We start from the raw sequence: 19,268 nt of genomic DNA, 5'->3' as shown, positions 1-19,268 counted from the left end.
AACAAGGAGAAGTCATAATCCCAGATCAATATGTTGAATTTGTGACAAAAATTAAACCTGCGCGGCATTCCTTCCGTCCTGTTCAAGGTGCTTTGATTTTTTTTTCAACCAAAATTTACTCGACCCCACAAATAAGCTCTGTGCAGCAATTAAATATTTATAACTCGACACTACAGTCAGAGCCCATTAACAGAGCTCCCGATGCTCATTATACCAAAAGCTCCAACAAGGAGACGGTCATTGGAAAACATGCACTGCTCATGTCAAGTATATTGTCGGCGATTGCATAAATATTGGAGATTGTATTAGATTAGCAGAATTAAAGGAGTGCAGACATGAAATCTGCCGTTGGCTTTCACCTTTAATCTCATTCCTTTAGCCCCAGTGGAATCGGCTCGCTCACTCCCAGCCAGATCGACAAGGCTAATTTTGCTGACCTAAACAAGGAAGGAATTTGAATATCTGTCAGACTTGCTTTTACTTTCAAAATTCAATAACAGGATTTATTTACAACAACAACAACTTACTTGTATGTATATAGGGCCTTTAAGGTGGATGCAGAGAGGATGTTTCCACTGATAGGGGAGACTAGAACTAGGGGGCATAATCTTAGAATAAGGGGCCGCCCATTTAAAACTGAGATGAGGAGGAATTCCTTCTCTGAGGGTTGTAAATCTGTGGAATTCGTTGCCTCAGAGAGCTGTGGAAGCTGGGACATTAAATAAATTTAAGACACAGATAATCAGTTCCTTCATTATCATAGGCAGGCCCTCGAAATGAGGATGACTTGCTTCCATGCCAAAAAATGGATGAGTTCACAGGTGTTTCAATGAAGGACCTAATATTCTAGATCCTGAACTACATCCTGAAGGGTGGAAGATGCCTGTGCGTGGATTTTTTTAACGTGTGGTGACCGTTGCACACCAGCCACCACACGGGCTTGACAGAGCTAGGTCTTGGTCCAGTGGCAAGGGTTATCCAAAACGACTGGAGACCTGCTCTGTTGCACGGACCTAGTGCGCGCACATATCGCAGTGTGGGCTGGGCCCGTGCTGCCCTGGGCCCCTGGTCCCGATCTCACATCTCTCCTGGGCCCCAATCACATCCCTCCACAGTCTTTCGCCGCTCCTGCTGTACCTGCCCACGCTCCAATCACCGACCTGGACCTCGATGACGTCACTCTTCGCTGCCGTCGCCCTCCTGCACCAGTTTGCGCTGCTCCCTGGAGTGGCATGCCTCCATGCTGCTCCCAGGGCCTCCAGTTTCTTAACCGATAAGGGAGTAAGGGGTTATGGGGAGCAGGCGGGGAAGTTGACCTGAGTCCATGATCAGATCAGCCATGATCGTATTAGATGGCGGAGCAGGCTCGAGGGGCCATATGGCCCACTCCTGCTCCTAGTTCTTACGTTATGTTAACATAGTGAAACGTCCCAAGGTGCTTCACAGTACTGAGACACAAACAATTTGACATCAAGCTGCACAAGGAGACGTTAGCGCAGTTTGGTCAAAGTGGCATGTTTTAAGGAACGTCTTGAAGGAGAAAATAGTGGTAGAGAGGCGGAGAGGTTTAGGGATGGAGTTCCAGAGCTTGGGGCCTCGGCAGCTGAAGGCACGGCCACCGATGGTTGAGCGATTATAATCCAGGGATGCTCAGGAGGGCAGAATTTAAAAAAAAAAATTAAATCAGCTTCAGATCTCAACCAAACCATCAAGTGGTGTCACACCTTCCAAAGGGTTAGAGGTGGGGGTGGGGGGAAGAGGAGGTAAAAAAGTAATTGAGTGGAATGAACATTAATGACTGCCCCCTCACAAACCACACAGGATATTGGTAAGCTCTTATGGGCTGCAGCTCTGTCCCCTTGGCCAAAGATGTTCAAGGCCCTCACATAACTGAACATCGCTTTAACTTAAAGATTCATTAAACATTTATTTATTTATTTTAAATCACTGCAGTTCACCTCCATGGGGCTAGCTATACAGGAATCAGAAGGTCGGGACTAATTGCTTTCCCCTCTTGAATATGGTGCTTTGCATGGAGTAAAAGAAAAAGACTTGCATTTATATAGCGCCTTTCACGATCACCGGACGTCTCGAAGCACTTTACAGCCAATTAAGTACTTTTGGAGGGTAGTCCCTGTTGTAATGTAGGAAACGCGGCAGCCAATTTACGCACAGCAAGCTCCCACATACCAGCAATGTGATAATGGCCCAGATAATCTGTTTTTGTTGTGTTGATTGAGGGATAAAAATTGGCCCCAGGACACCGGGGATAACTCCCCTGCTCTTCTTCAAATAGTGCCATGGGAGCTTTTACATCCATCTGAGGGGGCAGACGGGGACTCGGTTTTAACGTCTCATCCGAAAGACGGCACCTCCGACAGTGTGGCACTTCCTCAGCACTGCACTGGGAATATCAGCCTAGATTTATGTGCTCAAGTTCCTGGAGTGGGACTTGAACCCACAACTTTCTGACTCAGAGGAGAGAGTGCTGCCCACTGACGTAGGAGGGAAAAAAAAGTGGAAATACACAAAATTTTTCCATGCTTAAAAAATGTATCTCCAAAAAGTCAGATTATGAAATCCCTACAAAGTGCCCCCCTTTGGATTCCGATTTACTGCCAAAGTGGGATCTTTGCATTGTACTTGAGCCAGAACAAATGGAAAGACAAAAATATTTCAGAGAGAGAGAGAGAGAGAAACTGCTAACTATTAAAACAGAACTGGAGAAACAATTCACACAGGAAGTGGAAATGGCAGTAAGTAGAAACGAATTTAGGATCAAAAATAAGTGAAAAAGTCCCGGCCCTTGAATTGATCACCTTTTCTGTGCAAAGATCAGTTTCCACATCGTGTCTCTTCTGGGTAAAGATGATAGTGAACACTGCATGGGATCTGCTGCTGGTCTCATTCATATTTGTAGCCGCCACAGTTCTGAAATGAAAAAGGGGATTGATTTTACCAGTTGTAAAATACAGTACCAAAATTATCTTTCACCCATTGCTCCATAGGGCTGTGACTCAAACGACAGGAACTTTGGTCCCTGGAGGAATTTTCCCAATATCCAGAGCACGAGTGTTGGTTTATGCTTCTCTCAGGTGAATATATTTCTCTTCTCTGCCTTGCCCGCCATTTCCAAACCATTTCCCCCTGGCCACACCTCCTCGTACCCGACAGCCCTTTATGTATCCACGTTGCATTGACTACAGAGTGACAATTCAGATACCGGAGAAACCTTGCTACTGGATTGGAGCAGACCATATTATCAATACATTCACAAACAAGTCCTGGGATCTGTAGCAGTCAAACATTTATACAAAATAAAGTGACATGTGAAGAATTGGGAACATCCACTTAATGGTGCTGTATTTTTGCACAGCCTGAAACGAGTGCAGTTTATTTCGCACAAGATGAAAAATTAATAAATCAGAATGAATAAACTTAAATTAGGAATCACTGCTACAATATTAATGTAAGATGATATTCCTTGCTCAAGTTTCAACAAGTGCTGAAGAATCAGCATGGATCCTCACCCCTGCCCTCGACTGTCACTACGGCCCCAAGTTTCCACACGCGGCAAAACAGGCACCCCTCCGAGCTGGGCGCCCGTTTCTCGCGCCGAAAACGGCGCCTGAAAAAAAACGCGCTATTCTCGAGCGTCCTGCAGCTCGATGTCAGCTTGGCGCGGCGCCCAGGGGGCGGAGCCTAACACTCGCGCCGATTTTGTAAGTGGGAGGAGGCGGGTACCATTTAAATGAGTTTTTTTCGTGCTGGCAACCCTGCGCGTGCGCGTTGGAGCGTTCGCGCACGCGCAGTGTGAAGGAAACACTGGCACTCGGCCATTTTTGCAGTTCTTTGCAGCTGTTCATTTTTTATCATTTTTTAATAAAAGCACATTGCCCTTCCATGATCAGCACTGAGGCTTCTTGCAGCAGTGAGAAGGCTGCAGGAAGCCTCAGAAGTTGAGGCAGCCGTTTCCTGACGGGCCCGACCCCCCCCCCTGCCGTCGAGAACGGCTGCCTCAACTTCTGAGGCTTCCTGCAGCCTTCTCCCTGCCTCCCCCCCGCTGCCGTCGGTCGGGCCCTCACTGCCTCCGGCCCCCCCCCCCCCCCACTGCCGTCGGGAACGGCTGCCTCAACTTGTGAGGCTTCCTGCAGAATTCTCCGTGCCTGAAACACTTTCACACAGGTAGGAAGATGGTTTATTTAATCTTTTCTTTGCTTATAAATTTTTATTCAGGTAGGAATTATTTGTATAATATTTGTATAAGTATAACTAAGGATTTATTGTAGAATGTAATGACTTCCCCCCCCCCCCCCCACTCCCCCGCCACCTCGTTCCGGACGCCTGATTTTTTAATGTGTAGACAAGGTTTTTTCAGGCCTACAAAAATCTTCACTTGCTCCATTCTAAGTTAGTTTGGAGTACGTTTTCACTGTGGAAACTTTCAAATCAGGCGTCAGTGGCCGGACACGCCCCCTTTTGAAAAAAAAAATTCTGTTCAAAAGTGAAACTGTTCTATATGACTAGAACTGCAGAAAACTTAAATGTGGAGAATTGCGATTTCTAAGATACTCCGTTCTCCACCAGTTGCTCCTAAAAATCAGGAGCAAATCATGTGGAAACTTGGGGCCTACATGGCAGCGAGATGTTTCCTGGCATAAACATTTGCTCGGCTCTATGAATTCACTATCGAAAACAAAGCTCTTAGCTAATCATTCTGTGTCTTAGAATTATTTTATTTTTTTTTAAAAAGGAAATAAATCTCCGAGGATGCAGAGTGTTTTTCGCACAAAATGAGATCAATCCGATTCAGCACTTGATGTCCAACCTGGCTTTGTTGCCCGCGTCCATGAGATCGGCGATGTCTGTGTAGGATATTACAGCCAGTTTGGAAAGATCTTCTACGTAGGGTCCCAGCAGTGGGTGCTCTCTAACACGCAGGTTGCCTTTGGTCTTGGGATTTAGCAGATCTCGAACCCTTTCGCAATAGATTTCCATGTAGCTGACCTGTAACCGACCATGAAAACACGATTCAGTTTGAACAGCAAGAACTAGAAACACAGTGGGTGATAACATTTGGTTGGATAGCGCCCCCCCCGCCTCGCGAAGAGCACTACAGAGGTGCTAAAGGGTTAACACCAGCAAGTGTTGACAGTAGCATCGCTCGGCAACTTCACGGTGTCAGTACTGAGGAGCATCGCGCCGGTGTACAACTCTGCCGGTAGCGACACGGGAACAAACTTTACTTTGCTTGCCACTCATAGCGCCCCCTAGTGACCACGCCACGCATGCAGAGCTGTTCCGGGGCACTATGGGAAGGTCTGACTGCATCAGGTAAGTGTCATTGACATTTGGAATTTTTTGTGTGTGTGTTTTAACTTTATTTGTGGCGAGTAATGTATAGGGACTGTTTTGTGTGAATTTTGGTCCAATGTTTTTTTTTGCAGGAAGGCCTCTATTAGGGCAGCTCTTCAGCGCGGGATATTCAGTTGCTCACCCGGCCTAGCGCCCTACGGGAAGTGTGGAACGCCTCCCTCAGTGCTCCGCCCCACTCTCGGGGCGCTGAAACTGAATTTTGTTGGGCCCAGCGCTAAAAATCTTCCAGCGTTAAATTTAGCACCCAGGCTGTATTAGCGCCCGAGGAGCTCTCCAAGCGAATTTCTGGCCCTAATAAACTTTAGTTAAGGCTGGAGTTTGAACTAATATTCCTCAACTTTAGGAAAATCAGAAATGAAAGAAAGTAAGTTTCAGCAAAGCGTATTGACAGCAGCATCTTGCGTCACATGTTTTTATATTTCTTTTTGGGGAAGGAGAAATGTAATTTGAAATGTTTATGTATTGATCTAGTATTGCTAAATGCAAATACCAATGTGGCACAGAATTGACTGCAGCGGAAAGAATTGCAAACATTACGTCAGGGAAGGCTAAAATGGCATTCAAGTTAGTTTACTGTATCAGTCAATATTTGAAATTAAGGATGCCAATCTCATTTATATAGACGTATCCAAGTATTTCACTGCCTTCAAACTCAACATTGCATTACATTACTTTGGATATCACAAATAGTCTAAGACTAATTTACATCTGCTGATTACCAAGTGTCTAGTGTGTGTTTTCTTTAAAGCAATCAATGGTTCTACCAGCTGGATTTTTTTATTTTGGGGTGGTTAAAGAGGGCAAAGAGAATATCAATTGCAAAATTCCCGTATAGACACAAAGAACAAAAGACTTGCATTTCTATAGCGCCTTTCACGACCACGAGACGGCTCAAACGCTTTGCAGCCAATGAAGTACTTTGAGTGTAGTCACTGTTGTAATGTGGGAAATGCAGCAGCCAATTTTCACACAGCAAGCTCCCACAAACAGCAATGCGATAATGACCTGATCATCTATTTTTGGTATGTTGATTGAGGGATTAAATATTGGCTCCAGGACACCGGGGATAACTCCCCTGCGACAATGGGCCGAATGGCCTCCTTCTGTGCCGTAAATTTCTATGATTCCTTGAATTCAAATTCTGGCTCTTTCAAATCCCAGAACTGTATGTACCTCTGGTGTGAAGGCATAAATGCCTTTGAGACTGCGCTACATTCATGTACAACAAATATTACAGAACGGAGGTGATGGGATACAATAAATAATTCTGTAAGCCAATGATGCACAACTCCAAAACATCAAGCGGGAAACTGTTTGGAATCGAGCTGTATTCTTTGACACTATTTGCAGGTCAATTATTACAGGTTTCGCTCATCCGATTAATTTGTAGATGATGGCGAGAGCCATAAACTGAAGTAATGCAGCATCGACATCACTTCAAAGTTAAAAATAACCCTCCAACTCATACCACAAGTGTTGTACAATTTTAATTTCAGAGACGGTTTAAGGGGAGCCAGCTCAGGCCATTAGAATTCTGCTTATTTATGACGTTCACTGGGCTTAGAATCAGGTGCAACTCTCCAAACACCAAAGGCTAGTGACGAGATTTGATGTAACTGGTTATTCTGGCTTCATTACTCGTGGTCTGACTGCAATATCTAATAACTATCTGTTTGATAGAGAGAAGCTGTTCCCATTGGCAGAAGGTTTGGGAGCCAGAGGATACAGACCAAAGGTGACCGATAAAAGAACCAAAGGCGACGTGAGAAGTAACTTTATTTTACGCAGCGAGTGCCTGAGAGAGAGGTGGAGGCAGACTCAACCGTGGCTTTCAAAAGGGAGCTGGATAAGTATCTGAAGAAAAAGAATTTGCAGGGCTACGGGGAAAGGGCAGGGGAGTGAGATTGGCTGAGGGTCAGCACGGGCTCAATGGGCTGAATGGCCTTCCATGCTGTAACCATTCCATGAACTTAACCAGCAGGCTTAGCACTGAGAACAATGTTTAATAAGGTCAGTTTTGATATTTAACTTGCTTATTGTATAAATGCGATCAGTTCAACCAACATTAAAGTTAAAAACTCATATGCAGGCAAAATGCACATCAGTTCTACATCAGAAAACTCCTCATAAAAGACTTTAGTGGGAAAAAGGCCGACAAATAAAGCCATAACCATTTATAAAATCCATCGCACTTTGCAGCAGGATAAAGCGCTGCCCGAGTCAAGCCAATAAATCACTTGATCAATTTACACAAAGCCGTATGGCTTCAACTAGTTCTTTCAATAAAAAAGGTTACCCGTGATCCAGGAACAGCGCGAGATGCGGTCAAATTACACACTGATCCCAAAACCGAAGTAAACCTTGAAATGGGCCTTCAATTTCTCAGAACGGAAAAGAAAGACTTGCATTTATATAGCACCTTTTATGACCACCGGACGTCCCAAAGCGCTTTGCAGCCAATGAAGTATTTTGGCATGTGGTCACTGTTGTAATGTGGGAAACGTGGCAGCCAACTCTCGCACAGCAAGCTCCCACAAACAGCAACGTGATAATGACCAGATAATCTGTTTCTGTGATGTTGATTGAGGGATAAATATTGGCCCAGGACACCGGGGATAACTCCCCTGCTCTTCTTCGAAATAGTGCCATGGAATCTTTTACATCCACCCGAGAGAGCAGATGGGGCCTCGGTTTAACGTCTCCTCCGACAGTGCAGCACTCCCTCAGTACTGCACTGAGAGTGCCTGCCTAGATTTATGTGCTCAAGGCCCTGGAGTGGGACCCACAATCTTCTGACTCACAGGCAAGTGTGCTGCCCACTGAGCCACGACTGACACAAAAGCTCGGTTCTAAACCAGTGGGAACTCCCTTTGACTCATTCCCTTTTGCATCCATTCTTACCTCCACAGAATAGGAGATGTCGGAGTTGCTGTTGTCGTCTATTTTTTCGAAGAGGTCTTCACAAAGCTGCAGAAAAGGAGGGGCAAATTTTGGTTTAAGGTTTCAGCACAACCCACAGTTCAATCTCAATCCGATCTCGTACACGTGAAGATATTATTTGGGGAGTCATCTGGTGACTGGAAAGATTTTCCCCATGAAAGCACATGACTGGTCTTAAATTCTTACACCGTTATTCACTTTCAATTCATTTGAACTATTTTGCATTGTGTACAAAGCTTTAATCACTCAGGTTTCCCACTGCATTTGGACACCCTCTCTATCCCTGCCACAGCTGCTAGGTGGAACCACCCCTTCCCACAGCAGCAAGACTTTATTTTTGGCTTTATCGCCCAGTTAACCAATTCCACGTTCAGGACCTTCACCAGTTATTCACTGCAGTCTCGCTACGATACGGAATATTGGCTGCTCTGAAATCTCATTTAGAAGTCATTCACTTGATGGATCACGTAAAGCAGTTTTAAAAACTGGATGATAGGATTAATACTACTTCAAAAACAGAAGAAACGCCTGGTGCTGGGGCAGGACTATAAATTGCCCGTTGGGAGTTGAGGTTTTTTTTTGTTGGAAGGAGAGATGGAACAGGCTGCACGCTTTAAGTAAATGCAGTCAGCCACAATTACTGGTTGGAATTTCTATTCACAAGCTCCAGTACAGTGCAAGTTTCACCTAACTTTCAAAAACATAAGGGACAGGAGGAGGAGGGGCAACAGAATTAAGGCCCATTCACCAAAATAAAAAGCCATTTACAAAGATTAAAGGGAGACCCTGCTTCCCTCACTGCGGCCGCTGTAGCTGGAACCGCCCGCTTTCACAGGCGTTCCCCGCCAGGGCGCGCTGCGGGGCGCTACAGATCGGGCGAGTTTCAAATCTCGAGCCGGTGTCGCAACCAGGGGGGGGGCGTTACACACCAGCACGCCCGTCCCGGCCAGTACTGCTCCGCGACCCCGCGGGAGGAGGTTGGTTCCATTCTTATCTATCCAGTCGCAGTCATCTGCAATGGCTTCTCTTCCTGCTCCCACACCATTACGTCTGGAATCCCCGCCAAGGATCTATCCCTGGTCTCCTCCTAATTATTTCGCAGCAACATGCATGCCCCTCGGCGACATTATCCGAAAACACGTCGAGTTCCACAGGTGCGCTGACAAAAATCCAGCTGTACCTCATCGCCACTTCTTTCGACGCCTTCACTGTTTCTAATTTGTCGCACTGCCCGTCCCGACATCCAGTACTGGATGAGTGGAAATTTCCTCCAATTAAATATTGGGAAGTATTGTATTGAGACTGCAGTGAAGGTCCTTTATATGGAATTGGTTAACTGGGCGATAAAGCCATAAAGAAAGGCTTGTTGCAAGTGGGAAGGGGTGGTTCCACCTGGCAGCTATGGCAGGGATGTCCAAACAGTGGGGAAACTGGAGTGGTTGAGAACTTTAAAGGTTTGTACATAATGCAAACCAGACACCGAATGTCCCGGCGGGGCACGGGTAGCTGGCCGCCCGCCCGGAAATACTTCCTCGCTGCCATTCAGGTGAATTTATAACGGGGAACAAAGAAATGGCAGACCAGTTGAAAAAATATTTTGGTTCTGTCTTCACAAAGGAAGACACAAATAACCTTCCGGATGTACTAGGGGACCGAAGGTCTAGTGCAGAGGAGGAACTGAAGGAAATCCTTATTAGGTGGGAAATTGTGTTAGGGAAATTGATGGGATTGAAGGCTGATAAATCCCCGGGGTCTGATAATCTGCATCCCAGAGTACTTAAGGAAGTGGCCCTAGAAATAGTGGATGCATTGGTAATCATTTTCCAACAGTCTATCGACTCTGGATCAGTTCCTATGGACTGGAGGGTAGCTAATGTAACACCACTTTTTAAAAAAGGAGGGAGAGAGAAAGCAGGTAATTATAGACCGGTTAGCCTGACATCAGTAGTGGGGAAAATGTTGGAATCAATTATTAAAGATGAAATAGCAGCGCATTTGGAAAGCAGTGACAGGATCGGTCCAAGTCAGCATGGATTTATGAAAGGGAAATTATGCTCGACAAATCTTCTGGAATTTTGTGAGGATGTAACTAGTAGAGTGGATAAGGGAGAACCAGTGGATGTGGTGTATTTGGACTTTCAAAAAGCTTTTGACAAGGTCCCACAAAAGAGATTGGTGTGCAAAATTAAAGCACATGGTATTGGGGGTAATGTACTGACGTGCATAGAGAACTGGTTGGCAGACAGGAAGCAGAGAGTCGGGATAAACGGGTCCTTTTCAGAATGGCAGGCAGTGACTAGTGGGGTGCCGCAGGGCTCAGTGCTGGGACCCCAGCTCTTTACAATATACATTAATGATTTAGATGAAAGAATTGAGTATAATATCTCCAAGTTTGCAGATGACACTAAACTGGGTGGCGGTGTGAGCTGTGAGGAGGATGCTAAGAGGCTGCAAGGTGACTGGACAAATGCATGGCAGATGCAGTATAATGTGGATAAATGTGAGGTTATCCACTTTGGGGGCAAAAACAGGAAGGAAGAATATTATCTGAATGGTGGCAGATTAGGAAAAGGGAAGGTGCAACGAGACCTGGGTGTCATGGTTCAACAATCATTGAAAGTTGGCATGCAGGTACAGCAGGCGGTGAAGAAGGCAAATGGTATGTTGGCCTTCATAGCTAGGGGATTTGAGTATAGGAGCGGGGAGGTCTTACTGTAGTTGTACAAGGCCTTGGTGAGGCCTCACTTGGAATATTGTGTACAGTTTTGGTCTCCTAATCTGAGGAGGGACGTTCTTGCAATTGAGGGAGTGCAACGAAGGTTCACCAGACTGATTCCCGGGATGGCTGAACTGACATATGAGGAGAGACTGGATCGACTGGGCCTGTATTCACTGGAGTTTAGAAGGATGAGAGGGGATCTCATAGAAACATATAAAATTCTGACGGGACTGGACAGGTTGGATGCAGGAAGAATGTTCCCGATGTTGGGGAAGTCCAGAACCAGGGGACACAGTCTAAGGATAAGGGGTAAGCCATTTAGGAATGAGATGAGGAGAAACTTCTTCACTCAGAGAGTTGTTAACCTGTGGGATTCCCTGCCACAGAGAGTTGTTGATGCCAGTTCATTGGATAATTCAAGAGGGAGTTAGATATGGCCCTGACGGCTAAAGGGGATCAAGGGAAATGGAGAGAAAGCAGGAAAGGGGTACTGAGGTGAATGATCAGCTATGATCTTATTGAATGATGGTGCAGGCTCAAAGGGCCGAATGGCCTACTCCTGCACCTATTTTCTATGTTTCTATTAGCGCCCCTCCAGGCCGCAAACAGAGGCGGCAACGAGCCAAAAATCCAGCCCAAGAAGTTTCGTCGCACCTGGATAAACTGAGATTGAACTTCACCTGTGGGATTATCCCTTGATGGTCTTTATCCTGTTTCCCCATCATCGTGTAGGATTTCCCGGCCCCGGTCTGCCCGTATGCGAAAATGCACACGTTGTAACCTTCGAAGGAGTGCTGCAGCATTTCTTTACCGATGTCATTGTAGACTTGGCACTGAGAAGCAAAGGATGGATCTTCAGCCTGAAAAAAAAAATGAATAAAATAATTGTCTCAGCTTATGTTTCATTCAGTGCACAACGGGACAAGGACGGGGAATGCTGGATCAGAACAGCGGCCGAGATTGTCCCATAAATGTGGTGAGACCGGAAGCCGAATGCCAATGGAATTATGGTGGGATTTGAACTCAGGTTATCTGGATTATTAGTTGAGGCCTCCAGATCAGCCATGATCGTATTGAATGGCGGAGCAGGCTCGAGGGGCCGTATGGCCTACTCCTGCTCCTATTTCTTATGTTCTTATTATTACCAATTTATCTACAACAGTCACAGAAATAAACATAACATATGTTTACAGTACGGTAGCATAGTGGTTATGTTACTGGACTACTGATCCAGAGACACAAGTTCAAATCCCACCACAGCAGCTGGGGAATTTAAATTCAATTAATAAATAAATCTGGAATAAAAAAAACCTCATCAGTAATGGTGACCATGAAACTACCGGGTTGTCGGAAAAGCCCATCTGGTTCACTAATGTCTTTTAGGGAAGGAAATCTGCCGCCCTTAGCCGGCCTGGCCTACATGTGACTCCAGACCCACAGCAATGTGGTTGGCTCTTAACTGCCCTCTCAAATGGCAGCTCACCACCTCCTTCTCCAGGGCAATAAAATGTTGGCCTTACCGGCGACGCCCATATCTCGTAAACAAATTTTTTAAAAATAGGAGCAGGAGTCGGCCATTCGGCCCCTCGAGCCTGCTCCGCCATTCAATAAGATCATGGCTGATCTGATCTTGGTCTCAAACTGTACTTTCCTGCCCTCTTCCCATAACCCTCGACTCCCTTATTGTTCAAAAATCTGTCTATCTCCACCTTGAATATATTCAATGACCAGCCTCCACAGCTCTCTGGGGTGCAGAATTCCAAAGATTCACGACACTCAGAATAAATTCCTCCTCATTTCAGTTTTAAATGAGTGGCCCCTTATTCTGAAACTATGGCCCCTAGTTCTAGATTCAACCACGAGGGGAAACAGCCTCTCTGCATCTTCCCTGTCAAGCCCCCTCAGAATCTCGTATGTTTCAATAAGATCCCAGCTCATTCTTCTAAACTCCAATCTGCTCAACCCTTCACCAAAAATGGTGCTTCGATAAATAAATGTTAAAAAAAAATATTGGGGGGGTGGGAGTGGGGAAAGAGAGGGGGGGAAAGTGGACCCAAGAATTGAAACTTAACCTCCTTCATAAACATCGGACAAAAGAACCCCAAGTCAGAACAGAGCAATTGAATTGTTCACATGCTAATGTAATGAACTTTGTATTTTCTAACTCATTGGATAACACCGCCAGTGCTAGAAACCACAAGCAGCCCATTCAGGACTTTTAAAAAACCAGGCTGTTGCTATAGTGTTTCCTGCTCAAGAGGCAATTATGCGACATTCCTTTTGAAACCCGTTCTCAAACCAATGTATTTGGTGCAGTCACGATCCAGCTCTCTCATCAGTAACTTTTCAAACCTGAATATGCTGCAATTTCTTCCCACTGCGCCTTGAGCCAATTAAGAAAAGACTGGGCGTAGAGGCAATCTGGCCCTAGACCGCGACCAATGTTATTCCAAGTCAGTCCTTTGCAGGAATGTGAAAAAAAAAATCGCCCAGAGACAGCAGTCTTTGTAGGAACTGCCTGGCCTCGACTCAACACATCCCCCGCAATGAGCATTCAGCAGCTTTGGGTACAGGTGACAGGAAGGAGGAGAGAGAGATACGTTTGCATTCCACCATAATGGAAAACGTTCTCCTTTTGAGAGACCCGCAAGACACTTTTTGCCCTGGGAGGGGGTGGAGGGGGGGGGTGTTACCGGCTCCCGGGAAATGGCTCGGGAGTTTGCGGAGGAGCTGCGCTGCACCCCACCATTGCCGTGTGCGGTGACCCCTTTCCGCCCCGAGGGGGAAATTGCCCAGCGGCCCCGCGAGACGGGCCAACATCCGCTCGCGGGGCTGGAGGTTAAAGGGGAGGCGCCAGTGCCCCGTGCCGCCATCTTTAACGTTCTGCTGACTCTTGGGTCGGCTTCAGGTCACCCCGTCGTGTCCCCCGCCCCCCCCACGGCCTGGTCAGGACCACTGCGTTGCCCTGGAAGTCCAGCGGCAGCCAGCAGAGGGCGCAGCGGCCCTCCCTTTAAGCGAAGGGGAGGGGCATCGGAGCGTGTCAGCGTCACATGGAGCATCCGCGTAGCACTCAACAACCCGCCCAGTTAGCACCGCTGGTCCTGCCCCTACAGGAAGCCATCATCATCAAAGGCAGTCCCTCGAAATCGAGGAAAACTTGCTTCCACTCAAAGTGAGTTCTCAGGTGTCTGCACAGTCCAATACGGGAATTACAGTCTCTGTCACAGGTGGGACAGACAGTGGTTGGAGGAAAGGGTGGGTGGGGAGTCTGGTTTGCCGCACGCTCCTTCCGCTGCCTGCGCTTGCTTTCTGCACGCTCTCGGCGACGAGACTCGAGGTGCTCAGCGCCCTCCCGGATGCTCTTCCTCCACTCAGGGCGGACTGGTCTTTGGCCAGGGACTCCCAGGTGTCGGTGGGGATGTTGCACTTTATCGAGGAGGTTTTGAGGGTGTCCTAAAAGGGAGTGGAGCGCGTGAGATTGCACTCCGCTTCCTGTGAGGGGCGGTAAGCCCAATTCAGCGGCTGGGGGCGGGACCTCTGCGCACTGAGTCCCGCCCCCAGCAGGTTACCGGCCGCAATTGGGGCACAGGGCAAGTTCGCCTCCCATGTTTTAACGGCGGAAAAGAAAGGGGTGGGGGCATGGCAGGGAGGGGAAACAGAATTGTTCATGTTAACCTGCATTAGGACAAAACAAGACCCTAAAATGTACAGCATACTGTATCTGGTACCAAGAGCATCAGTACTTAAGTTAAATACTTTTTTCTTTACAGTGCGATCGTCGGGCAATAAGGGAGTTGTTTAATGGTCTTGCGATGGGTGTGCTTTTATTGAAACCGTCTCGGCCAGTGGAAGCAAAATACTTACCGAGGTATGCGACCAGTAAGAGTAATCAAAGCTGAAGGTCTTTGGTGATTCCTTTGGATTCTTCGGGTTTACAATACCTAAAGCAAGAGAAGTCAAAATGGTGAGTCATTCTCAAACCTTTACTTTAGAACAAGCAGTGGTAACCTGGATAAGTCACCAGGCAGGATGCAGATCCATGCACTCCTCTACACGCACATCTCCACGGGGAGGGGGGGGGGGGGGGGGGGGCGATGCGCACCCCATCAAGGAAAGACATCACGCAAATTCAACTACAGCATGGGAAACTGCCTGGTTGAACACCCTTTTCATTGAAAATTACTTCACAAGTGTAGCTCCCTCAACCATGGCCATGGGGCAGCATTTAGTGAAGCACAAGGGGGGGTTGGGAAGACGAGAATACAAAACACCGGGAGGCGGGGGGGGGAGGAGGAGGAGGGGGAGGGGGAGGGGGAGAATACCACAAAAGCAAAAAACATGTTTTATTGAAGGACAGCAGCAGTATTTCATTGGTCAAATTTATAGGCTTCCCTCAGCACACAACACAATGAAGGAAGCATTTACTGACACAAGAAAGATTTGCATTTATATAGCGCCTTTCATGACCACCGGACGTCTCACTGCGCTTTACAGCCAATGAAGCACTTTTGGAGTATTGTCGCTGTTGTAATGTGGGAAACGCGGCAGCCAATTTGCGCACAGCAAGCTCCCACAAATAGCAATGTGATAATGACCAGATAATCTGTTTTAGTGATGTTGATTGAGGGGTAAATATTGGCCCCAGGAACACCGGTGGTAACTCCCCTGCTCTTCTTCGAAATAGTGCCATGGGATCTTTTACGTCCACCTGAGGGGACAGACGGGGCCTCGGTTTAACGTCTCATCCGAAAGACGGCACCTCCGACAGTGCGGCACTCCCTCAGCACTGCACTGGGAGTGTCAGCCTAGATTTTTTTTTATGCTCAAGTTCCTGGAGTGGGACTTGAACCCACAACCTTCTGACTCAGAGGCGAGGGTGCTGCCCACTGAGCCACGGCTGACACCACATCATAAAAATGACTTGGGAACGATTCAATCGCTAAACTGCTTTTTAAAGACAACGGCACCAAACACAAAAATCGTTAAAACCTGGGAAACTGAGAAGCATTATCCCGAAAACGTATCCGGCAGACCCGCTTTTGTTTCAGTTTGTCCCCAAACTTCCTCACAAACCCACACCTACATCAAAAAAAAAAAGAAGGGGGGGTGCCAGGCTGCCTGGCCGAACCCAGGAGCAGAATTGTCGTCCGACAAAAAAATCTAAAATGGCGGCCGTGGCAGTGCACCTTCCCCTTGAATGGCCGCCGTACCGCCGTGTCGCAAATACAGTGCGCCGGCAGAAAGAGCTGTCGGGGGCACCGCTCGGCGCCCTGCAGTTTTTCCCCCCTGAATTTCGGTTGAGGTGCGAGGGATCGGCGGGGCGTGCATTGATGACGCACTTAGGATGGGTCAGCAGCAGCGGGGGGACGGAAGTGGGAACCACCGGAAAAAGCACCGGGGAGAATTTCGTGAGCGGCGGCCGCTCGACAGAAAACTGGCAGCCACTCGACACCGCCGCGACGAGGCGTTTTCGGGAGGCTGCATTTCGGCCCCCATAATCTCTGGATTCCCCTCGACTCCGTCTTAGCCTTCAACATACTCAGGGACTCAACATCCACAGCCCTCTGGGGCAGAGAATTCCAAAGATTCACAACCTGCTGGGTGAAGAAATTCCTCCTCATCTCGGCCTTAAATGGCCGACCCCTTACCCTGAGACTGTGACCCCTGGTTCCAGACTACCCAGCCCGGGGGAAACATCCTCTCTGCATCTACCCTGTCAACCCCCCTCAGAATCTTGTATGTTTCAATGAGATCTCCTCTCATTCTTCTAAACTCCAGAGAGCATATTTTAAAACCTTTATTTGTAGATTGTGTGTCCTGAATGGCCTCCTCCTATCCTTATGAACTTGCTATATAAATGCAATCTTTCTTTCTCTCTACTGCTGAGGGAATCCAGAACAAGGGGCATAATCCCAACGTGAAAGCTATGCCTTCTAAGAAGGAGTAAGCATTTTATCCACACAAAAGGATAGTGGAAATCTGGAATTCTCTCCCCCAAAAAGGCTGTGGATGCTGAGCCAATTGAAATTTAAGACTGAGATCTATAGATTTGTGTTCGATTGGGGCATCAAAGGATATGGAGCAGGTGAATGCAGTCAAGACACAGATCAGCCGTGATCTAATAACATGGTGGAGCAGGCTTGAGGGGCTGAGTGGCCTCCTCCTATTCTTATGAACTTGATGTTGTGCATAAAGTATCTGGGACAGTGGGCCTCCAGGTGAACTGAACCCTTTTACTGGGGAAGTATGCACATAAATTAGTCGGAAACCATTGTACCCTCCTGTTCTTTCAGGTGGAAAACACCAATGCTGAGACAATGGCCTGGATTTTGCTGGTGTTGTGACGGCGAATCTGTCAACGTTCATCGTCATAACTCCGGTGAATGGGGCAGCAATTTCTGCAGTCCACATGTGCACAGATGGAAATCCTGAAGTTGCTGTCAGCGATTCTATGCTTCTCCACGGATTGTACCATAGACCTCCTCGGAGCCCACAATCAATTCAAATCGCACTGAAGGACGCTGTTATGGTACAGTATTCGCTGTGAAAAACTCCCGACGGTGTAACTGGGTTTTTAACGGAGTATTGACTGCTGAACAACACCTCTGCCCCGAAAAACTAAATTTATATTTATGGAACGTCAAATTATTCCATTAATATAATCATTTTGTTTAAGTGCTTATAATATTTCTGCTTCTATTTTAATCCTGTGTGTAAATCCCAATCTTTATTTTGTTCTCTGTAAAATAGACCAAAAGTAAAATATAATCTGTGCATTTTACTTCCTGGTTTGCTGGTCTGTGAGAATTCTTCAATGTGGTTGGCTGCTGAGCCTGCCTGATGACATCACTGTTGCTGGAGATTTGCGTGATTTGCTGCCAGATTCAAACAAAGGTCGGGAAAGCTGAAATTCACGCCACAGAGACCGCTCGATCTTTGTGGGCAGCTTTCTTCGAGGTCAGCGGTGAGTGCGGTTCCTTCGCTGCTGACTGCAAATATCCAGGCGCCAACGTTCTAAACTAGACACTACCGGTCGTCATCCAGAAGCACGAGCAAATTAAAATACAATACCTAATGTTCACAGTGCATTAAACATTTTTTGGAGATCAATTAGTCCACGATATTTAAACCTCTCCGAATGCATCGCATCAAGTTGCGGTGAAGCATTCAGATGACCAAGTACCAGTGTGACTCGGTGTGCAATCGCAAAATGAATGGGAACAGGCACCAGCTGCTGCCACATTTAATCCCAGTTTGTCCTGTCCTGGAAATAGGACCATTCACCTCGAATCAAAAAATCGGAGCCACAGACAGTGGCACCTTGATGGCAGCAACATCCGAAATCTGCTTTCCCCAGGAGATGCCACATTTGGACATGATGTGCCCCAGTAGTAAACCTACGTACAACATGTCACAAGCCCGGGTCGCCTGGCCAAACACGTTGGACCTGATGATGAGGGCAGTTTTCTGACAGATGGGCACAAAATGCAAACCCCACCCTGCACCTGAATATCAAACATCGACCCCCTTAGATTTGATATTTCTTCACCATACCTTCACCCAACCTTACGATTAGATAAAAATGTAACAGACTTTAGGCCCATTAAAGATTAATCATCGTTTGTGGAAAAATAAAAATTGTTTGACACTGATTAGAACGACAGCCAGGTTAAAAATGTTGATATCTCATTTAGCAATTTAGCACCATTTAGAAAATATGGTTTGAATCACTATCCGTTATCACCCAACAATATCATTGAAACAGTGGTCAATATGAAGATTCATCAAGACTTTCACTACAACTCTGAAATGGTATGCACCACTTTCCATGTGATGTATAGTAGCAAATTATGAAACTTATTTTAAAAATATTAAAATCTGTTGATAAAAAGCAGCCCAGCAACATACTGATTAGAGTGACAGAAAATAGGTCAAAACCACAGACATGTAATCCTTTAATCCATGTTCTTCTAATCCTTTAATATTCAAAAACGTACAAATTGAAAAAAACATCCAAGATTCCCTTCACTGATTAGACCCCAGCTCCCAGAGCAAAGAACACTGACGCCTGTAATCAGCACCGTCCTGTTTCATATCCAGGATCCGGGCACACTGGAGGGGTAAAATCCTTGCTTGGCTGGTTCAGGAGAAAGCATAGGCCCAGCACACAAGGAAAAGTGGATAGAGGGGATAGGAAGGACCAGTTTCCCTTAGCAGAGGGGTCAACAACCAG

At 46.7% G+C, this 19,268-nt stretch overlaps 1 protein-coding gene across 18 annotated transcripts in view; it reads right to left on the bottom strand.

Moving 5' to 3' along the window:
* Window positions 1-19,268, bottom strand: part of kif1b (kinesin family member 1B) — a 327,704-nt gene that overhangs the window by 210,229 nt on the left and 98,207 nt on the right. For all 18 annotated transcript variants that reach the window (XM_070860541.1, XM_070860555.1, XM_070860547.1 and 15 more), the window contains exons 3-8: window positions 14,900-14,976; window positions 11,716-11,895; window positions 8,278-8,343; window positions 4,829-5,007; window positions 2,820-2,931; window positions 360-437 (exon numbers count right to left, since the gene is read on the bottom strand). In XM_070860541.1, the coding sequence (XP_070716642.1) occupies window positions 360-437; window positions 2,820-2,931; window positions 4,829-5,007; window positions 8,278-8,343; window positions 11,716-11,895; window positions 14,900-14,976 (692 nt within the window). The remainder of the gene's footprint in view (window positions 1-359; window positions 438-2,819; window positions 2,932-4,828; window positions 5,008-8,277; window positions 8,344-11,715; window positions 11,896-14,899; window positions 14,977-19,268) is intronic.

This window comes from Pristiophorus japonicus, chromosome 18 (genome assembly GCF_044704955.1).
Source record: "Pristiophorus japonicus isolate sPriJap1 chromosome 18, sPriJap1.hap1, whole genome shotgun sequence".
Lineage (NCBI taxonomy): Eukaryota > Metazoa > Chordata > Chondrichthyes > Pristiophoridae > Pristiophorus > Pristiophorus japonicus.
The sequence above is the reverse complement of the archived record's forward strand: the minus strand, read 5'-3'. Positions and strand labels throughout refer to the sequence as shown.